The sequence below is a fragment of the Dipteris shenzhenensis genome, chromosome 27, assembly GCF_047967505.1.
Source record: "Dipteris shenzhenensis isolate YYH24624 ecotype China chromosome 27, Dip_SZ_1.0, whole genome shotgun sequence".
In the NCBI taxonomy this organism is placed as follows: Eukaryota; Viridiplantae; Streptophyta; class Polypodiopsida; order Gleicheniales; family Dipteridaceae; genus Dipteris; species Dipteris shenzhenensis.
The window spans coordinates 6,592,452-6,613,404 of record NC_141622.1 but is presented as its reverse complement, the minus strand read 5'-3'; the positions used below and the strand labels follow the sequence as shown (position 1 = coordinate 6,613,404).

General features: G+C 44.4%; 1 protein-coding gene across 2 annotated transcripts in view; it reads left to right on the top strand.

Annotated features, from left to right (window-relative positions):
* LOC147883800 (uncharacterized) overlaps window positions 1-20,953 on the top strand; it is a 73,502-nt gene that overhangs the window by 6,042 nt on the left and 46,507 nt on the right. For both annotated transcript variants that reach the window (XM_087399019.1, XM_087399020.1), the window contains exons 2-3: window positions 1,372-1,477; window positions 1,722-1,802. In XM_087399019.1, coding sequence (XP_087255145.1) covers window positions 1,372-1,477; window positions 1,722-1,802 — 187 coding nt within the window. The remainder of the gene's footprint in view (window positions 1-1,371; window positions 1,478-1,721; window positions 1,803-20,953) is intronic.

Here is a 20,953-nt window from a genome sequence, read left to right as displayed (position 1 = left end):
GCATCACTGTCTCAAGCTCGTCAATGTAGAGGCCAAACAAGGTAGGTGACAAAGGACACCCTTGTTTGACCCCGATGGTACTCATGATCTCGTCTGTCCACCCGGATCCTACCCGAACTCTACCAGAAACTCTCTCGTAAAGTGCCATGACAACCCAAATGATCTCCTGGTCATAACCCAAGTCCTGTAGGTGCCGTATGAGGCGGGCTCTCGGGACCGTGTCAAATGCCTTGCGAAAATCCACAAAGCAACAATAAACCCTCTGCTTCCGTGATCTCGCCTCCTCGATGATACATCTGAGTGTCAGAATGTGGTCCATGGTTCCATGATCACGCCGGAATCCGGCCTGTCTTGCTGCTCTGAGTCCTCGACACTCTCCAAGTGTGTTAACCTCGGAGTCAAGTACTGATGCATAAATCTTGGACATGACATGTCCAATCATAATGGTCCTGTAGTTCTCCGGGCTCATGGGATCCCCTGCCTTGTGGATGGGTGAGATAGTGTTAATGGTCCAAGTGTGTGGAAATCCCAAACAAACCGCTTCATTAAAAAGCTTTGCTAAGATTGGGGCTAGGAGGTTAATCCCATATGCAATGAACTCAGTACATAGTCCCTCATGATCCTTCGCTCGGCCATTATGAAGTTTCATTACAACATCCTTTACCCTTCCTCTAGTGAAGAGGGTGTAGGATGTGGGACGAGGTATGTGTGAGAGCTAGGGACTGGCTGATTTGGGATGTCATAAAGTGTGCGTGCATAATCAAACCAGATCTGGGTGTCAGTGAGTGGCGGAGGGGACCGTCCTTCTAGAAATCTCCGCCAGAAGTCCTTAGAGTTGTTACTAAACAAAATGCTCAGTAGCTCCTCCTCGTTTCGACGAACGAAGTCTAGTTTCTTCCTTCGTACCAGTCTACGGTATTCACGTAGCGTATCTGGTGCGCTCAGAGAGAGAAAGAGAAAGAAAGTCTATTAATGTCCACGAGAGACCAACACATCTGTGGGACAAGAGAAAACCATCTAATGCATCTGCTAGGGAGGGCGTATGGCAGCTCCTAGAGAGTGCGAACAGCGACTCTATTTTTTAAGAGTACCTACTATTATAGCTGGCCATACATCAGTTTAAGACTGAGAGTTTTGGTTTTGATTTAAACTCTTTAATGAGTGCTATTCCTTACAATAAACTGCCCATTTACCATCCTCCCTGGCAGCCTTAACTGTGGCTAATTCTGTTGCGTTATCCTTAAGTTGACCTCTTGTGAGTTCTTCAGCTATCCATATCTTAGTTCCTTTCAGCTTATGTGTGAGAGAGAGAGAGAGAGAGAGAGAGAGAGAGAGAGAATGATTTGATTGGAATCTCTTTTCGAAATGCAGTGAGGAGCAGAAGACTGCTTTGGAGGAAGCCAGAAGTTGCATAGAGAGGCTTTTGACGGAGTACAATCAAGTACAACTAGATCGAGATGTAATTCAGCAAGAGGGGGTAAGATATTGAACATCCATGTGGACCTCAGGATGGATCTGAATTTTTGCATGTGAGAGGAGCACATTGTGTGCCTGGAACAATCTATTGTCTACACAAATTCTGATTTTCATGGAAGGGTTGACTCCTCACAATTCAGCGTGAGATAGGAGCACAATGTTTCTGCAGCAAAGCCTGTGCCAGTTAACTTCTGATTGTGGCTCTATGTGTCGCCTTGTACTTATCTCTATGCTTTGTTTTGCAGTATGCTTCCACAGAATTTTATGAAGAAGAGATTCAGCATAAAAAGGAATACATACATGAGCTTGAGATAAAGCTTGAGCAGGTAATTTTTTTCCTGATCATTTCTAGTATTATAAAGAAGTTTGCAAATCACCAACCAGAGTTGTTGCTGCTGTACATGTTTGAATTCAGCATTTTATATAGTGAATTGAGGGTACACAATCGGTTATTACCTCTTTTGAACATTATACAGATTTAGAGGTAAGATCTAGGAATTTTTGCCTGTGATGACCAAGATTATTAGTGATCGTGAGTCATTTCTGGTGTGAAGTGTCCAAGAAGTTGGATACTAAACTCAGCCTGAGTTCATCTAAACATCTAGAGTAAGATGGATAGACGGAGCGAATTATACAAATCCTTGAGGATATGCTTCGTGTAGATGTCTTTTGGAAGCAGTCTGATTGGGAAGATTATCTTCCCACGGCTGACTTTGCATATAATAGTGCAAAGCATACACCCACTAAGATGAGTACATTTGTGGTTGTAACCCATACCGGATGAAATCGCAATTTACTTTGGCACCGTAGGACTATTTGCAATCAATGCGGGACCCTTCTGAAGCAAATCGCGGTGCCTGGGGCAAAATGCTTGGTGCTGGAAATTCCGTACACTCCTCGGGAAACGTGCTGAAACTGTTGAAATCGAATCACCAACAAGATAGAGTGCTGGGAGAGAAGGGGTAAGGAACAAAACACAGCACTAGGGCCCAAAAATAAGGGCTGGACTCCCCCCCAAAAGGTCTTTATTGCAATAGAATAATCTTTATACAACTGGCTCTTGAAAGAGCATAGAACTGAGAACAATTCATAGACTTGGCCTAGCAAAAAGTTAGGGCCTGCTTTCTAAAAGCTACTTTTCAGTAAAAGCCAAGCTTTTAGGCTTTTCTTCCTAAATTGGAGGCTTTAGGCGCCTTTTTAGTCTTGTGGGCCCTCTTTTAAAGAGGCGCCTCCCTTGTCCTTGCTTGAGAGCCTTGTGGGACCTGCTTTTTGTGCTTTTCTCCCCAATCTCGGGTCCTTTTTGTCTCTCTTGGGTCCTACACATTGCACGAACAAATTCCAACACTTTAACCCATTAGAGGTTAGCGAAATGCATGCATTCCTAGTTCTTGGACTATTTCTAGTCCCTTTTGGGTGTCCCCACAGTTCTCTTTTAACCAATGCAAGGCAAAAGTAAAAACAATAAAACTTATTCTTGGTTAATCAACTTCATCATTCTTTGACCGAAGTCAATTCTAAGAAAGATTACTCTTTATTTTCTTAGGAGAAGTCCCAAATGGTGCGAACCTGTTGAATATGCACGAATATGTGAGCTCTGTTTGCTTGCGCAATTCCATGCACTTAGCTTTCATATCAAGCCCGTTGAGTGCCGTCGCCATGCGGATGCCTTTGCCAAGGTCTCCCGATATGCGCCTATCAGGCGTCTTTACCGTGGTCTGTGGACCATTGATACCAAGGAAAGTAGCAAAACTACGCTTTGATACCACTGTAACCTATACCGGATGAAATCGCAATTCACTTTGGCACTGTGGGACAATTCGCAATCAATGCGGGACTCTTCGAAAGCAAATCGCGGTACTCGGGGCAAGATACATGGCGTTGGAAATTCTGTACAATCCTCGGGAAACGTGACGAAACTGTAGAAATCGAATCGCCAACAAGATAGAGTGCTGGGAGAAAAGGGATAAGGAGCAAAACACAGCACTAGGGCCCAGAAATAAGGGCTGCACCCCCTCGAAGGTCTTTATTGCAATAGAATAAGCTTTGTACAACTGGCTCTTGACAGAGCATAGAACTTAGTACATTTCTGAATACATCTGGGAGGCCTAGGGCCTTTCTTTTATAGACTTGGCCTAGCAAAAAGCTAGGGTCTGATTTCTCAAAGCTACTTTTACCTAAAAGCCAAGCTTTCAGGGTTTTCTTCCTAAATTGGAGGCTTTAGGCACCTTTTTAGTCTTGTGGGCCCTCTTTTAAAGAGGCATCCCCTTGTCCTTGCTTGAGAGCCTTGTGGGACCTTCTTTTGTTTCTTTTCTCCCCAATCTTGGGTCCTTTTTGCACTCTCTTGGGTCCTACGCATTGCACAAACAAATTCCAACACTTTAACCCATTAGAGGTTAGCAAAATGGTGACAGTGGCTGTGTATGGATTTCAGCCTAAGGCTCTATAGATGGTGGGTTTGCAAAATATATAGTATGAGCAGCTGCTAATTTTCTGCAATTGCAATAGGATATGTTACAATTCACGAAGGCAAACCTTCGCACAGCTGAGGATAGAGATCAGTCCAAATCAGAAGCGCTTGCCTTAGTTTTCGCAAGGCGCTAGTTGGTTTATCTCTGAATCCCAAAAGATTCTGGAGCATTTTGAACTGGTGAAGTATGTAAGCTTTTCAGCTTGTTATCGTGGACCTTTCAAGGTCACCCACATAATCAATAACACAGCTTATAAATTGGAATTACCACCCAAGGTAAAGGTATATCCTATATACCATGTAAGTTGCCTAAAAGAGGAATTAGGCAAGGCTAATAACTTGGTTTCCTGAGAAGACCTTGTTAGATTACAAGATCTGTTGGTTTATATCCTGCATGAACCAGAAGTGGTTCTTGATTACAGAGAAAGACCTCTCAAAAAATATGGTGGTCCTTGAATTGCTTATCAAATGGAAGGATAGATCTAGTGACGACAACTCCTAGGAAAGTGTCGCATGTGTGCAACGACAATTTCCTAATTTTCTGCCCAAAACTTCCTAATATAGGTTCTTTTATGGTGGGAGAAATGTCTTGATCCCAAGGTCATAGCATGAGCTGGTATGAATGATGGGGTTAGGTCCAAGCGTTGGACCCTTTGAGAGCTATTGGTTAGTACAGCTAGCGTACGGGTGCCCTTAAGATAAGGATATTCTTGGGTGAGAGTATGAATATGAGATGTGGGCTCATTTGCGGGGATCCCTTGGGATGGACTCCTTGGGATACTGGGGCCTTGAGCAGGCCTATGCCGAGTCTGGCCAAACTCTTGGGATTATTGGACTCCTATGGTATGGGACACAGGGGTTGTGGTTATTGATGCAGCACGGCGCGGTGCTTGGCTAATATCAGGCTTTGAGGGTGGTCCTTTATACTAGATCAATGGCTATAGGAGGCGAGCTTGCCAATTCTTCTTGTACGATCTTCCTAATCTGTGGTTATTTTGCAGGCCTTGGTGTCAGAGCATAACCTGAATTACACCCAGGCTTGGCCTAGCTAACCATCCCCTTTGGTGCCCATTTCGTAAACCATTTGATAGAGCATTGATGTCGATCAACGTGTGTGGTCTGCCATGGTCCCCTTGCAGTAGCTTTCTGTCAAAAAAGTGTCACTATCACCCCAGTTAGCTGTGTCCCTGGACCAGCAAATATGGAGGGGAGATCCCCAAGCCTGATCTGTATTTTGATGCGCTAGCGGGTCTATTGTGTCTCTTGCTTTAGATTCTAGCTGTGCTATCTGACTGAAAGAAATTAGTAATCACCCTTTGGCTTGGCCTCACGATCTTGCCTTTGTATTTTAAGCAACTGGTCTCTGTGTCGTACAGCCTCGTGAAAGAAAATTGCTACTTGTCTTTTATCCGGATGTACCGGGAGGCTAGAGACGGATCCCAATCCATCTTCGAGAAGACAATGGTAGCAGCCTGATCTCATAGTACACAAGACATATGAAGGCAAAGTGTTCCTTTGACTCAACTTCCTATAAGTCGCCTAAAGTGCAAATGTGACCCTCCTTAGGTATGCCCTCAGCCCATCCTGTCTCGATGCACATAATTAGTGAGAAGAAACATGGAATTTCCCGATCGAGCTCCTGAAGGAATTGGAGGTGGATCCTTGTGTAGCCTGGTGGGTTGATGAAACCCTCCTTTGATATGTGTAGGTAGTGCTCTCTATAAAAGCTGAGCTTCACAGGAAGCTTGCTAGATGCTAATCAAGTCTTGTACGTGTGTAGCTGTACAAGATTCTTCCTGAATGACTTGATTTGCTTGCTGATAAGGGAGTGGAACAGAGGGGGCCTTGAAACTACATTGAAAAGGTGGCAGTCTGTACATGTGAAGTCCAAGACTCACAAACCATCTGCATGTTCAGGCATACTGTCACCTTTGATCGCCCTCAGCTGATAATGTTATGGACGCAGAGAGGTAGTTGCATGGTTGCATTGCTGGGAGTCTTCTTTGGCATAGGAATTCCACTACAGGTTATTTGCATTCTTTGGTATTACGGACCGGGAGGATTGGAGACTAGCTAGAATATCAGCTTGGGAACCCATCCACTCTGCTGTTCTCCACATCATCAAGGGTGTTGGGTATAGAAACTTTTCATACCAAGTTCACGGGGTACATGTAAATGCATCATGATGGCGCGATGATTGTTGAGGTGAAGATTTATTGAGAGCTTGACCATGTCAAAAGCTACTTGTGAAATGAAATGTATGGGTATGTAAAAAGATGTCAAGAAACTTAAAGGCATGGAATCGTATGCCCATATAAATGAACCAAAATGGTAGAAGTGATCCTCGCTTACCCCTAATTATATAATGGACACATTTACCTCTACTGCAAACAAAACTTTTTTGAAAGTACTTGTTGACGGTGGAACAGGATTTTACTATCAACATACATGCTGTCATGATCCAATTGGTTCAGCGCGAGGCTCAACCTCAGTACTACCATGTACATGGGTGTAGTGCATATTATAAAGTATGGGTACTCTTTGGCTGGATGGTCGTGCTGCTTCATAAATGAAAACATATGCATGTCCTGGTGGTACCAGTGGTGTTACCTTATTTGTGGCATCTGTTTCGATAACCCATTTGTTATGAGAGTAAAAGCGTGTATCAAAGAAAGGTATAGTATGATGTATGGTATGCCATCATGTTGGGACCTGTGGCAAGCAGCCACATGTCACCGGGAAATGCGTCGGGGGTGGGGTCCCCAGACCTGCCCCATAGCCACGCAGAAAGCTCCACAGTCTCCCAAAAAGTCCCAGGAGGGGATATCTGTGGAGGGCTCAAGGGTTAATTATATTCAAGGTCCTCCAAGGGCCACAAGTGCTTATGGGATGGCATGCTCCTCTTGTACACGTGTCAAGAATGCGGGGCTCCCCCCCCTTTCTTTTGTATTTTTCCACACATGCGTGAGGGTGAAGGCCATTACCTCCAACACCCCCCCATGGATGAACCCTGAAGCATTAAATCCAAGCACTGACCAAAGCAAGACCAGCACTACAACAAAACCACGTGGACAAACCGCATGGGGTCAACAGATCCAAGTTGCCCAAAGTGCCTCGAAGACGGGTAAGTCAAAACATCGAGCGACTGCGTTCGAGCAAGCCCAAAGTTCGAGCGATGCTTATGAGAAACTTTGTCTAAACTTGTAGGAGCAATAAATTTTCACTAAAAATGGTTGAATCTACATGACACTATTATAGATTGTTTTTAATTATTTTTTGTATGATTCTTGGCAACTTACAAAGATTAAACTTACTATTGGATAACTCATAAATCCATGCAAGTCAGCAATCATTCAATGAATACCAAAGGGAAAACTTTTGGCAACATACAAAGAGAAAACCTATTATTCGATAAATAATAAATACATGCAAGTTAGCAATCATTCAATAGATACAAAAGGGGAAATGCTGCAATGTCTACACCTTGAGGCGATCACTCAGAATTATGTAAGGTAGCACATGAGTTGAAGGGGTTTCTTTATTTTATGGAGTTACATACATGGCAACAATAGTCCTACCGATGATATAGAAGCTCTTCCTAGCAAAATCCCTCACAAACAACTATTTGTAGCTCATCGATTTTTATGCTACTGACATGATTTGATCCATTTTGTACACAAAATGATCACATGAATAAAGTGTTTAAACTATGGAACTAATAAATTATTGATCACCTTATGACCATGATGATGCTAACTAAATATGGATCACCTTCATATGTCCTTGACCATGTATACACCTCTAGGATGGAGGGAGGAAACCAAGGACCCAAACTCTATATGAGAAAAATCCATGGTCATAATTAAAAATATAGAGTTTGATAAGGTCCGGCTCTAATGAAACAAAGATAAGTATAAACTTTCTAAATATCTAGAATAAAATTGGTAAGAGGAGCCTCCCAAGAGGCCGCAATATCACGGCCTCTAGGGAGAATCCTCCTCCCATTATTTTTTTGCCTTGAAATTGCACAAGAAAAACACATACTTTGATCCCTTTCTTCCACCCCTCTGTCGTTGACCCTTGAAAAACATTGCTAAACATTTTCAGAAATTGTTGTTTGTCTGTAAGACAATTGATTACTCACAATATCATGGGTAGGACAACAACCGTAAAAGTAAGCAATGCATGCTACTTTTTGAACATAAAACAACACTAGAATGTCAAAATTTATGAAATTCCTCGCTCGAACGCAGTCGCTCGAATTCTGGTAATCCTCCTCAAAGACCACGCAGTCAATAGCCGCACTCAAGATCACCGCAAATCACAGCACTTTGCGATGAGTCGCACTTAACACCCACTCGTGTAGATCACGACACCTGCACAAGTGCATACAATCCACAGATCTAGAGAAATGGCACGATGCCACGCATCACCTGCGTAGCCGCCGTCGTCCGAACTGGCTCTGATACCATTGTTGGGACCTGTGCAAGCAGCCACATGTCACCGAGAAATGCATCGGGTGCGAGGTCCCCAGATCCGCCCCATAGCCACGTAGAAAGCTCCACAGTCTCCCAAAAAGTCCCGGGAGGGGATATTTGTGGAGGGCTCAAGGGCTCATTATATTCAAGGTCCTCCAAGGGCCACAAGTGCTTATGGGATGGCATGCTTCTCTTGTACACGTGTCAACAACGCGGGGCTCCCCCCCCTTTATTTTGTATTTTTCCACACACGCGTGAGGGTGAAGGCCATTACCTCCAACACATCAAACCCATGTATAAGTCCAATTGAGACATTCCAAGTGGTCCGCATAACCTTGCATGCATAATGAAGCTTTCCAGTGGCTGGTCTCAACTCGACAGTAGGCATGCCTTGAAATGCAAGTGAAGAAACTATGCTTTAGTTAGCCCTGGGAGCAATTCCAAACAAAGATGCCTTCTCTGATGAAAGTAATGTTATTTAGAAGAAATGTAAAGAAGAAATAGAGTATACTTATTTGCAATAAGGCCCCTTACCTTCTTCAAGTTGTTTGTGTCATCCTTCTTGTTTCTTCGCTAACGAGTTGATTTGTGTGGGGTCTTTTCTTTGATTTATGTGGGCTCTTTTCTTTTATGCTTTTGGTGGCACTGTGTCTGGCTTCTAGTTTCCTCTAATTGGGCTGTCCACAAACTTGTGGGCTCCATCATCATGGATGCAAAAACTTTCCTATATTTCTTGGTAGTAGTGCTATCCAGCCAGTTGCTGTGGCTACCTATAGAGGATTTTCCCTTTGATAGGCTGGCTGAAACTTCTGGCTGAAACTTTCTTCTTCTTACATGGCTTTGGTATATCTCTTCGATTCCCAGATCTACCTCCATGTCCTCTTTTCGTTTCGACCTTTAGTGCAGCCTGATGAACATCAATATAACCTTATTCTTCATGGATGTCCCTATGCAAGCCACCCATGAACTTATTGCTTTCTCATCTTGATCCTCATGTGAGAAAGTTTGAAACATAAACAACATCAACCAAAACCTGCGTACATTTTTAGACACAGTTTCTCCCACTCTTTCATGGTTGTAAGAAAATGATATTGTAATACTATTTTCAGCTCAGTACATGAGAGAGCGCCCAAAGTCTATGATTCCATGATTTGATACCAAAGAGAAGTTGATCCTTATGTGAAAATCTCAACCGTAACACCATCGACCAAAACCTGCCTACATTTTGACACAGCTTGAGGAAATGATATTGTAATACTATTTTCAGCTCAGCCCATGCGAGAGCGCTCAAAGTCCATGATTTGATACCAAAGAGTAGTTGATTCCTCAAATAGAAGAGTGACAAAATTCACCAACCAAGTGGTTTGTAATTACCCTCAAACTTAGAATGTGGACATGTTTGTCACCAAGCTTAATCTAACATAATCTCAATCTCCCTTTGAACAAGTTGAACATGAGAACGTTCAAGGCGACATCTCCCAGTAGTATTGTTCTGTCCTCCATCATCTATGCCTTTGCTTCTTGCTGTCTCATTGGTACCTGTGATATTTTGTTTTTCCATAGGTATCTTGCTTAGAGTTGAATTGTCTTGCTCTTCACCTTGAGCAAGAGTATACATTTAGTCCCTTAGTTTGTGAGAAAAATGGAAGAGAGCAAGAGTGAGCAAGATGGAGAGTGAGCTGAACGTAGGTCAAGTGAAGTACAATGAAAGAGATGATAAGTGACAAAACCCTATCTAATCACTAACCGTAGTTAGAGATTAGACTGTGGTTAGGGGAAAAAGCCTCTAAGAGGAAAAAGTGTCCCTAACCCGCTTATTAAATTACATTGGCCACTGCCTAGAATATAATAATAATTCTTACACCCCCTACAGTGCTAATGTGGTGTATAAGGTAGTGGTCAATCACCAAAAGGAGATAAATTTAGGGCACTGCGAAATGCCTCAAACTTCTCACGTGGAAGTGCTTTGGTGAAGATGTCTGCAACATTGTCATGTGTTGACACATAGATGATACTGATCTTGTCACATGCACCCCTGCACTTGGGTGCAAGGTGACACACTGGCTACATCGACAGCATCAAGGTCTCGGTATTGGTTGGCGTTGCCTCTCAGGTCTTTGGGTCTCCTATACGTGTGCATAGTGAGCTCTTCAAAAGCGTGTTCCGTGCTCTCTTGAAGAGTGTTCTTTGTATTTCTCAGTTCTCCAAGTATAAAGCAAATTCTCCCCTGATTGGGGGAGGGGGCCCTCAGTGGGTATAGGGACCCAATTGGTTGTCGACTCTACTCTCTCTCTACCCTCATCTCCTTTCTCTCTCTATGGTAAACAACGCTCATTTCTCGCTAAAGGTTTAAAGAAGGTCTTGCTGTGAATTACACGATCAGATAACCGTTGCATGTTACATTGGTATCAGAGCTTCGGTCCAGCTTGACTACCGCGAGTGTATGGTTGTGTTGAGATCCGGAAAGGACACACAATCAAGCGCCATGGAAGGGTCAGGAAAAGATTTCAACCGCGAAGACTTTAAAGACTACCAACAAGATACGCTTCCGCCAAATGCTCAAGAAGTGATGGCAAACCTTCTAGAGCAGAATCGGGTCCTGCTGCAACAACTCGAAGAATATTCATCCCAACTGGAAGAAAGCAGAAGACAGCTGGACTACACAAAACAATGTCTGGAGGAAAAAGAAGCAGAAAAGCCGCTGGAAGAAAGATGAACCACAGATTTTGAAAAATTGCTCTTGATGATGCGTGAGGAACGCAAAAATGAGGAGGCACTGCGATGCGCAGAGCTCGCCTAGGCAGAGAGGCAACAAAAGCTAGACTGAGAGGGGATGCTTCTCCAACACAAACAGATGAACACAAACAGATGCTAGCCGCTATGCAGGCAAGTTTGAGCGCAGCAGCCGTCTCCGCAACAGCTTTGCCATCGACAAAGGTAACACCACTCACTCAGTCCACTCCAAATTTTGTTAAGTATGATGGTAAGTGTGGCCATTCAGCAATTTTACAGTTTATTCATCAGTTTGTAGTCATTTTCCGTTAGCACGGATTCAAGATGAGCAAGAAAAAGTCCACCTTGCAGCCCCTCATCTTACAGGTGAGGCGGTGACTTGGTGGCAGCATTGGGCTAGTAAGCATATTGACCCAAACACGTTTAAGACGAATTTCGTTTGGGCAATGTTTGTGGCCGATCTCAAAGCCCGTTTTCTTCCACCCCAATATCTGCTTAACCTGGAGGATGAGTTCGCTCGTCTCTCCCAGAATGGTTTGCCTGTGTTGACATACAGTAACAAGGTCATCACACTGGCACAACAGTTGGGCGTGATGGAGAGTGCCAAGATGAAGCAATTCATTCAAGGATTGGACACGAACATACGTTTTACCATTCGGAACTTCGACCCGTCGGATTACGAGCGGGCACTGACTCTCGCACAGAATTAGGAGATGATGCTGAACGGGGGAAAGCCCAAGTAGGTCCAGAAAGATTCCAAAGCCCCGCAGCAGTCAAACAATACAGCAGGTAAGGATCAAAAGAAGGACAACCAGTTCCAAAAGAAAGACGGCCAGGCTTCTGGTCAAAAGAAGGAGTCCAAGCCAAAGATGACTCCGGATGAGAAGGCTAAAGCGGGTATTACGGGAGGGACGAGCAAAAGCGGTACCACCAAGAACATCGCTGCTTTCATTGCCACCACATCACTGGGCATGGCAAGAAGGATTGTCCAAAGTGGCTTGCCGAAAAGGCTACGAAAGCACCTACTTCATCCGTCGCTAATGTATTGGCTCTTCTAGCCCCGCCTCCATCCTCAGCTACGAATGCCGTCTTCCCGGCTTTGAATGCCGTTCCCACGGTGGTCTTTCAAGGTAAGAAGGAGGGCGACTTCTCAGATCAAAAGAAGGCGCTCATTCGAGCGTACGGCACAGCTAACGGGCATCAGTTTATTGTCTTGTTCGATATGGGGAGTTCAGAAGATGCCATCTCCCCTCAGCTTGCCAAGACAGTGGGGTGCACCTTGGTGCCTCACGAGCTTGCAGTGGACGGGTTCATGCCCGGCTTGCGCACACACATCACGCATAAGGCCATCCAGTTCACTTTTTCAGTTCAGAAGGCCATGTTTACGCAAGATTTTATATTGACTCCTTTGATGGGGTGCGACATGATCCTCGGGATTCATTGGTTCTGTGAGCATGTTTCGACGCCTGATTGGCGGCAGGATACCTTCACGATTGTGGAAGGTTTACTTGAGCCCGTCGTGATACGCGGTGATCAATGCATACCAGGGATTCCATTAATCTCTCATATACAAGCAGGTCGCGCCGCCCGCAAGGGTGCCATGTGTGCACTTGTCAGTGCCAGATCACTGCAGTTCAAGCCGCTCCTCCGATGGGGCAAGCAATGGTGGATCTACTCCAAGAGTTCAAAGACATCATGCTCCGGGACGATCTGCCACCCTAGCTATCTCCCAACCGACTGGAAGACCATCGCATCGATCTACTTCCGGACTCGACACCTCCAAGTAAGTTCCCTTATCGACTTTCAAAGTCTATGGAGGGGGAGTTAGAGCAGCAATTGTCTCAATTACTGCGCGTAGGGTTTATTAGACCTTCTTCTTCGCCTTTTGCTGCACCCATTCTATTTGTGGCAAAGAAGGATAAGTCTGCACGACTATGTGTCGACTACAGAGCACTCAACAAGCTTATGGTAAGCAACAAGTTTCCTATGCCCCGCATCGAGTACATCTTGGAACGACTCAATGGTGCAAGATTTTTTTCAAAGATTGACCTCAAGAGTGGCTATCATCAAGTCCGGATTTTTAAAGCTAACATCCCAAAGACAGCTTTCCGAACTGAGCGAGCTCATTACGAGTTCGTCGTCATGCCCTTTGGTCTGAAGAATGCACCACCAACATTCAACAAGATGATGTCTCGAGTATTCGCAGAGTATATTGGGAAGTGCCTATTCATCTTTCTCGATGATATCCTTATCTTTTCCGCAACAGCCGAGCAGCATATTAAGGATGTGCGATGTGCCCTACAGTTATTACGTGATAACCAACCTGAAGTTCTTGATGAAGCCGAAGTTTTGCAGCCAGAACAGATCCTTCTTCATAAATTCAAGCATGGGTCAGGACGCAGGATCCGGGAGTTTTACACCAAGTTCCGTGATCGAGGTACCCATGAAGCAGTGTGGTTGGACGAATATTTTTTCCAGGAGTTTCCCCAGATATTGGCGGACTACTTGGAAGCAATGAACCTACCACCAAGTTAAGGAGGAGGGAATGTCACATGCACCCCTGCACTTGGGTGCAAGGTGACACACTGGCTACATCGACAGCATCAGGGTCTCGGTATTGGTCGGCGTTGCCTCTCAGGTCTTTGGGTCTGCTATATGTGTGCATAGTGAGCTCTTTATAAGCATGTTCTGTGCTCTCTTGAAGAGTGTTCTTTGTATTTCTCAGTTCTCCAAGTATAAAGCAAATTCTCCCCTGATTGGGGGAGGGGGCCCTCAATGGGTACAGGGATCCAATCGGTTGTCGACTCTACTCTCTCTCTACCCTCATCTCCTTTCTCTCTCTATGGCAAACAACGCTCATTCCTCACTAAAGATTTAAAGAAGGTCTTGGTGTGAATTACACGATCAGATAACCATTGCATGTTACAGATCTCCCCTGCATGCAACTTCTTTCTGACATAATGATAATGAATCTCAATGTGCTTCGTGCCAGCATGAAACACAGGATCCTTTGCCACTGCTATAGCACTCTGACTATCAGTGAGAATCGGAGAAGGACCCTCCAATAAGAGACGGAGATCAGCGAACAAACGTCGTAGCCAAACACACTCAACTGTCGCTGTGAAAGATGCCTTGTACTCAGCTTCACATGAGGAAGTAGCCATTGTAGATTGCTTCTTGCTCAGCCAAGAAATGCAAGCTTTGCCCAAAAAGAAACAATTACCACTAGTGGACTGTCTGGTATCATAGTCTCCAGCCCAATCTGAATCATTGTAAACATGCATCTGTAAGTCACCCCCCCTGGGAAACATCAAGCCAAAAGACTCTGTGCATTGCAAATAACGGAAGATGCGTTTTACAGCCTGCCAATGTGTTGTCTTTGGGCTGTGCATATATCTGCTCACTTGAGATACTGCATACTGAATATTGGGCCGTGTATTGCATAAGTAGATGAGGCATCCAATAGCCTGGCTGTAAAGTGTGACATCCACTGATTCACCTGCATCATACATAGTAAGCTTCAGCCCCGGCTCCATGGGAGTGGCTATAGGCTTACAATCATGCATGTTGAACCTATCCAAGAGCTTCTGCACATACTTGGATTGAGACATAACGATGCCACGCTTGTCTTGTATAAACTGGATCCCCAAATAAAAATTTAACATGCCCAAATCTGTCATGTCTAATTCAGCTTTCAACTCAGCCTTAAAATCTGCAATTATATCCTCATTTGACCCTGTGAGCAGCATGTCATCTACATAAAGAATGATGACCAAAATATCCCCCCCATCCTTCTTGATGTAGAGGGTGCTTTCCGTGGGACTATTATGTAATCCCTTACTTGCCATCTATCTTGGCATACCATGCACGTGGGGCTTGTTTCAGCCCATATAAAGCTTTGTTAAGCTTGCAAACCTGAAGTGCATTGCTAGAAAGTTCAAATCCAGGAGGTTGTTTGACATAAACCTCTTCCTGCAAGTCCCCATTAAGGAAAGCTGTTTTTATGTCCAACTGATGGACATTCCAAATAAAATTTGCAGCCATTGCAATAACTGACGGTATGGTGGTCATCCAGGATGTAGGAGCAAAAGTCTCCTCATAATCTATGCCCTTCCTTTGTGCATAGCCTTTGGCAACCAGCCTTGCCTTGTACCTGTCAATGGACCCATCTGGCTTCCTTTTTACCTTGAAAACCCACTTGGTACCAATGGCATGCCTACCTGGTGGCAAATGCACAACATCCCAAGTCTGATTTTTTTCTATGGACTGCAACTCATTGTGCATGGCATGCATCCAATGCACATTATCCTTTGCTTGTTCAAAAGAGTCAGGCTCCTCTTCATCAAGAAGAGTCCCTGCATAAGCTGTCTCAACTGAAAGAGCTCCCCCTGTGTGCCTTACTGCACTACGAGTCGTGCTAGGCAATGGGGCCTCAAGCCTCCTTCTCTTTGAGAGTCTGTAGCAACCAATTCGGGATTGTTTTGGCTGCATGTATCTCTTGAATCTCTTGTCTGACAACTTCATCCACACCTTGTGGAGGTATAAAATTAGCTTGTGGCTGAATCCGGGCATGTGGATCAGGAGGAGGTGGTTGTAAATTCTGATTTTCAGTATGAACCTCAGTAGGGGAACCACATGCTAGAGGAAGCATCCCCTCAAAAACATCATTTGAAGAAGCTGGAATCTGAAATTCAGCGTGTGTATGTGCTGAATTTTCAGAGAATATAACATCTCTACTAACAAAAATCTTGTGGGAAGCAAGATTGTAGAGATGATAGCCTTTGCTTTGTGAACTATACCCCACAAAAGTGCATTTAAGTGCCTTATCTGACAACTTGTGTCGAAACTCCACAGGCACGTGGGCATATGCAACACAACCAAAAACTCTGAAGTGATCCTCTGAAGGCTTTCTCCCATGCCATGTCTCACAGGGAGTGATTATCTTCAAAGCCTTTGTGGAAGCCCGATTCAAATCATAGTTGGCACACATGAGGCCTTCAAGCCAAAACCTGTGAGGGAACTTCTTACTGGTAAGCATGCATCTATCCATCTCCATAAGAGTGCGATTCTTGTGCTCAGCTTTGCCATTCTGTTGAGGTGTAAGCCTCACTGTAAGCTGATGCGTGATGCCTTTCTCCTTAAAAAATGCCTCAAACTCATGCGACATATACTCCCCCCCTCTATCTGTGCAAAGTGTCTGCACCTTGAGTCGTGTCTCATTCTCAACCATAGCCACAAAGTGTTTGAAATGCATAAACATTTTTGATTTTGCCTTAAGACCATAGACCCAAGTGTAGTTGGTGAAGTCATCTATGAATGTAACATAATAAAGATAACCCCCAAAAGTAGGTGTCCTCATGGGACCGCAGACATCACTGTGAATAAGCTATAATTTGCATGTAGCTTTCACTGTACCATCCTTCTTGAAAGGAAATCTATGCATCTTGCCAAGGATACAACCCTCACATGCACGAGGAGGAGGTGACTCTAAAGGAGGCAATGCATCAACCATATCATGCTTCTGTAGTATCATTAAGATGCCATAGCTCATGTGCCCATACCTTGCATGCCATAACTCTGCATTCTGCATTGCAGCAGTGGGAGTGCTGACTGAAAATGCATGATCGGATCTTTTCTCATATAAATCAAGTTGAAAAAGACCCCGATACAAAGTGCCAGACAACATCAAAGCATAGTCATTCTCTTTGTCTTTGACTGCACACTTAGCATCATCAAATACAACCTGAAATCCTCCTCTATTAAGAGAGGACACTGAAAGTAAATTCTTCTTTATGCCTGGCACATAGAGAACATCTGAAATTCTGAAATTTTGTGCCATCAGTGGATGTGAGAATAATGTCCCCCACTCCACACACTGAATAAGAAGAATTATTCGCACAAGTCACCTTCTTTTTAGTAGGTGGTGGATGCAGAGATGCAAAAAGACTTTTCTTGGAAGTGATGTGCTTTGAAGCACCACAGTCAAAATACCAAGTATTCAGTGTCTCATTGACATAGAGAGAGCATGCATCCTTTGAAGGATCATAGCTGCAAGTCAAAAAAGCATAAGGGTCATCATCATTAGTGGTTGTAGCATCTGAACTACCCACTGAAAAATCTGAAGTGCAAGACAGAAAGGCATAGTGCTCGTCCACAAAGTTGGTTGCAACATCTCCCCCATCATGTGAATGAGGAGCTGATGCATAATGACCTGGCTTCTTGCTGTAGTGACAAATGCCCTTCTTTTTCTGCTTATCTGCATCACCCTTAGCCTTATAAGAGGGCTGTCCTGAATTAGCTTTATGCTGATGTGAGGGCTGATTGGCATGTTGCTTTTGCTGCCCTTTTCCCTCGGGCTTGAACTTGGATTCGTGAAAAGAGAGAGGATTGTTGCCCCCCCTCAATAACAAATTCAGCAAGATGTGGAAACCAAGATAGGACTCAGGAAGAGAATTTAGAGTGGTGGTAATCATCTCTGAATCTGGATGACTTCATCAATATTCAGCAGTTGCTCCCTCAAATCCTGAAGCTTTGTGAGGTGAGAATTCATGGAATCTCCCTCATCCATATGCGTATGAGAAAGCTCTCGCTTCAGAAAGGAAACTCTGGCATCATTTCTTGCTGCAAACATACTCCCAAGCTGCCTTTGATGCCTTGCATGACCGAATGTGAGGTATAATGAACCTCTTGACAGAGAGAGAAATCACTGATAGAGCTTGTGCATCTCTAGAATCCCATCTTTTCTGCTCTGCTGTGGGAGCTCCTGGAGCACTACTTGTGTTGCATTTTGACCTCTACCCCTGCCTCCAGTTGTAGGAGTGACAGGTGTGGCCACTGTATCCGGTCTTGCTTCATCTCCGTTGACATAATCCCTGAAGGGCCAGAAGGGGGAAGAAGAGCAAGAGGGAGAGAGTGTGAGAGAGAGAAGACTCAAGTGTGCGGGTGTGAAGTGATGAGCCACACCACAAACTCATTAGTTTTATTAGGATTAGGTTTTACCCTATGACTGTCTTAAGACAGTCATAGATGTCTTATCTTTAATAAAGGGGTGGCAATGTGCCTTTACCCCAACAACCTCCCACCTAAAGGCCAATGTGCCTAAAGGGGAGAAAAGAATAAAAATTACAGCAATAGACAGTTACTGTATACAAGACCATAAAATAAGAATGGTCTTATCCTAATCCCATGATGTGGCGGCAATGTGCAAACCGCTCTGTAGACAAGCTCTTAGTGAGCAAATCTGCAGGATTATCATCAGTATGTACCTTCACAAGCTCAAGTTGCTTGTCTTCCAGTACCTCCCTGATGAAATGATATTTCACATCTATGTGCTTGGTCTTCTGATGAAAGACCGGATTCTTTGCCAACATGATAGCACTCTGACTATCACAATGCAAAACTGGCATATCTCCTGTAATGCCCAAATCTCCCACCAGCCGAGTAAGCCATATTGCTTCCTTGCAAGCCTCAGTGGCTGCAACATATTCAGCTTCAGTGGTTGACAGTGCAATGCATTTCTGCAACCGAGACACCCATGATATAGCACCTCCTGCAAATGTGAAAATATAACCGGTAGTAGACTTCCGGTTATCTGCATTCCCTGCATAGTCTGAATCTGTAAAACCATGCACCAATGCATCCTGCCTACCATAGCATATGCACAAGTCTTTGGTACCCTTGAGATACCTCAAGACACCTTTCACTGCTTCCCAGTGCCGCTTGCCTGGATTTGCCATATACCTGCTGATGACTCCCACCGCAAAAGCAATATCCAGACGAGTGGCAACCATGGCATACATCAAAGAACCAACTGCAAATGCATACGGAACCTTGGCCATCTCAGCCTTATCATCATCTGATCTAGGGCTGTCCTTACTGCTGAGTTTTAAATGTGGAGGCAACGGGGTACTAATAGACTTCCCCCCCTCCATTTTAAACCTCTGCAGTACTTTGTCAATGTACTCCTTTTGTGACAGAAACAAAAGTCCCTTGGACCTGTCACGAGTAATCCGCATGCCAAGAATATGATTTGCATCACCCAAGTCTTTCATGTCAAAAGACTTATGCAGTTGTTTCTTCAAAGCACTAATCTCATGCTAATAAGCATGTCATCCACATATAGAATGAGTAGCATCAAACTGCCATCCTTTGCCCGTTTGGTGTACAAGCAATGATCGGTCTCACACCTATGATACCCTTGGGACTGCATGAAGGCATCAAACTTCTTGTACCATTCTCTTGGCGCCTGCTTGAGTCCATACAAGCTCCTCTTGAGCTTACACACAAGCTGCTCTTTCCCTTTAACAGCATATCCCTCTGGCTGACTCATATAGATCTCATCATGGAGATCTCCGTGAAGAAAAGCTGTCTTCACATCCATCTGACATAAATCCATGTCGTCATGAGCAACAAGAGCTAACATTGCTCTCAAAGTAGTCATCTTGACTACAGGGGAAAAGATCTCATCAAAGTCAATGCCTTTCTCCTGCTTAAATCCCTTGGCAACCAATCTGGCCTTATACCTCGGTAAAGCATTTGAATCCACTTTGACTTTGTAAACCCACTTGCATGGCAAAACCTTTCTGCCTGCAGGTAGCTGCACCAAGTCCCATGTATCATTTTGAAGTAAGGAGTCCATTTCTGACTGCATGGCTTTCTCCCACTTCTTTTTTTCTGTTCTTCCCATAGCTTCCTTGAAGCTGGAAGGCTCACCACAATCTGTCAGCATGATAAAATCAGCCACATTATTGGCTCCTGGAACAAACCTGGCAGGAGGCCGTTGTACACGGGTGCTCCTCCTAACAAAATGTTCCGGATTAGGCTGCTGTCCAGCCTGTTCGTCATGCATGACGGGTGGCTGTACCACCATATCTGGCTGTTCTACAGCCCCATCTGCTGGCATATCCAGTGGTGCATCATTGGCAAAATTATCTGGCTGATTTTCAGCATGTATACCCTCTTGAACAGGGTTATCTGCAGCAGCCTGCTGCTGCATATAAATGGGCATTCTTTGATGTCCAACATCATCATAAATAACCCTCCTGTATTCCACAGGTTGCACGGGTTCCTTGTGTACACTATCCTCTTTAAAGATGACATCATTGCTGCGTATAATCTTCCGTTTAACGGGATCCCATAACCTGTACCCCATTTCACCTTCGTCACCATAACCCATAAAGATGCATCTGATAGACTTTGGATCCAGTTTGGTGCGCAGTTCTTTACGTACATGAGCAAAGCACTCGCAGCCAAATACACGTAAGTGCTTATATGAAGGTGGCTTGCCAGACCACACCTCCTCTGGCACTTTCAACTCCAAAGCCTTGTTTGGCGACCTGTTAATAATGTGAACTGCTGTTTGCACGGCTTCTGCCCAAAAGCCATGGGGTAATGCAGCATAAGACAACATACATCGAACCTTCTCCTGAATAGTTCGATTCATCCGCACACTTGCACCATTTTGAGATGCATTATGAGGGGCTGTGAGTTCCTGTTTGATGCCCTTAGCTTCGGAAAACTGCACAAAAGCATGTGACACATACTCACCCCCATTATCGGATCTGAGGCATTTCAGCCTACGACCTGTCTGATTCTCAACCTGAGCGACAAACTTCTTGAAAGCATCTAAGGCATCGCCCTTATGCTTCAAGAAATAGACCCACACTTTGCGTGTGGCATCATCAATGAAAATAATAAAATATTTTGCACCCCCTAGTGATAACTGTGGCATCTCACACAAATCAGTGTGCACTAGATCAAGCGGTGCTCTATTCTGGGGAGTTCTCCTCTTATGAGGAGT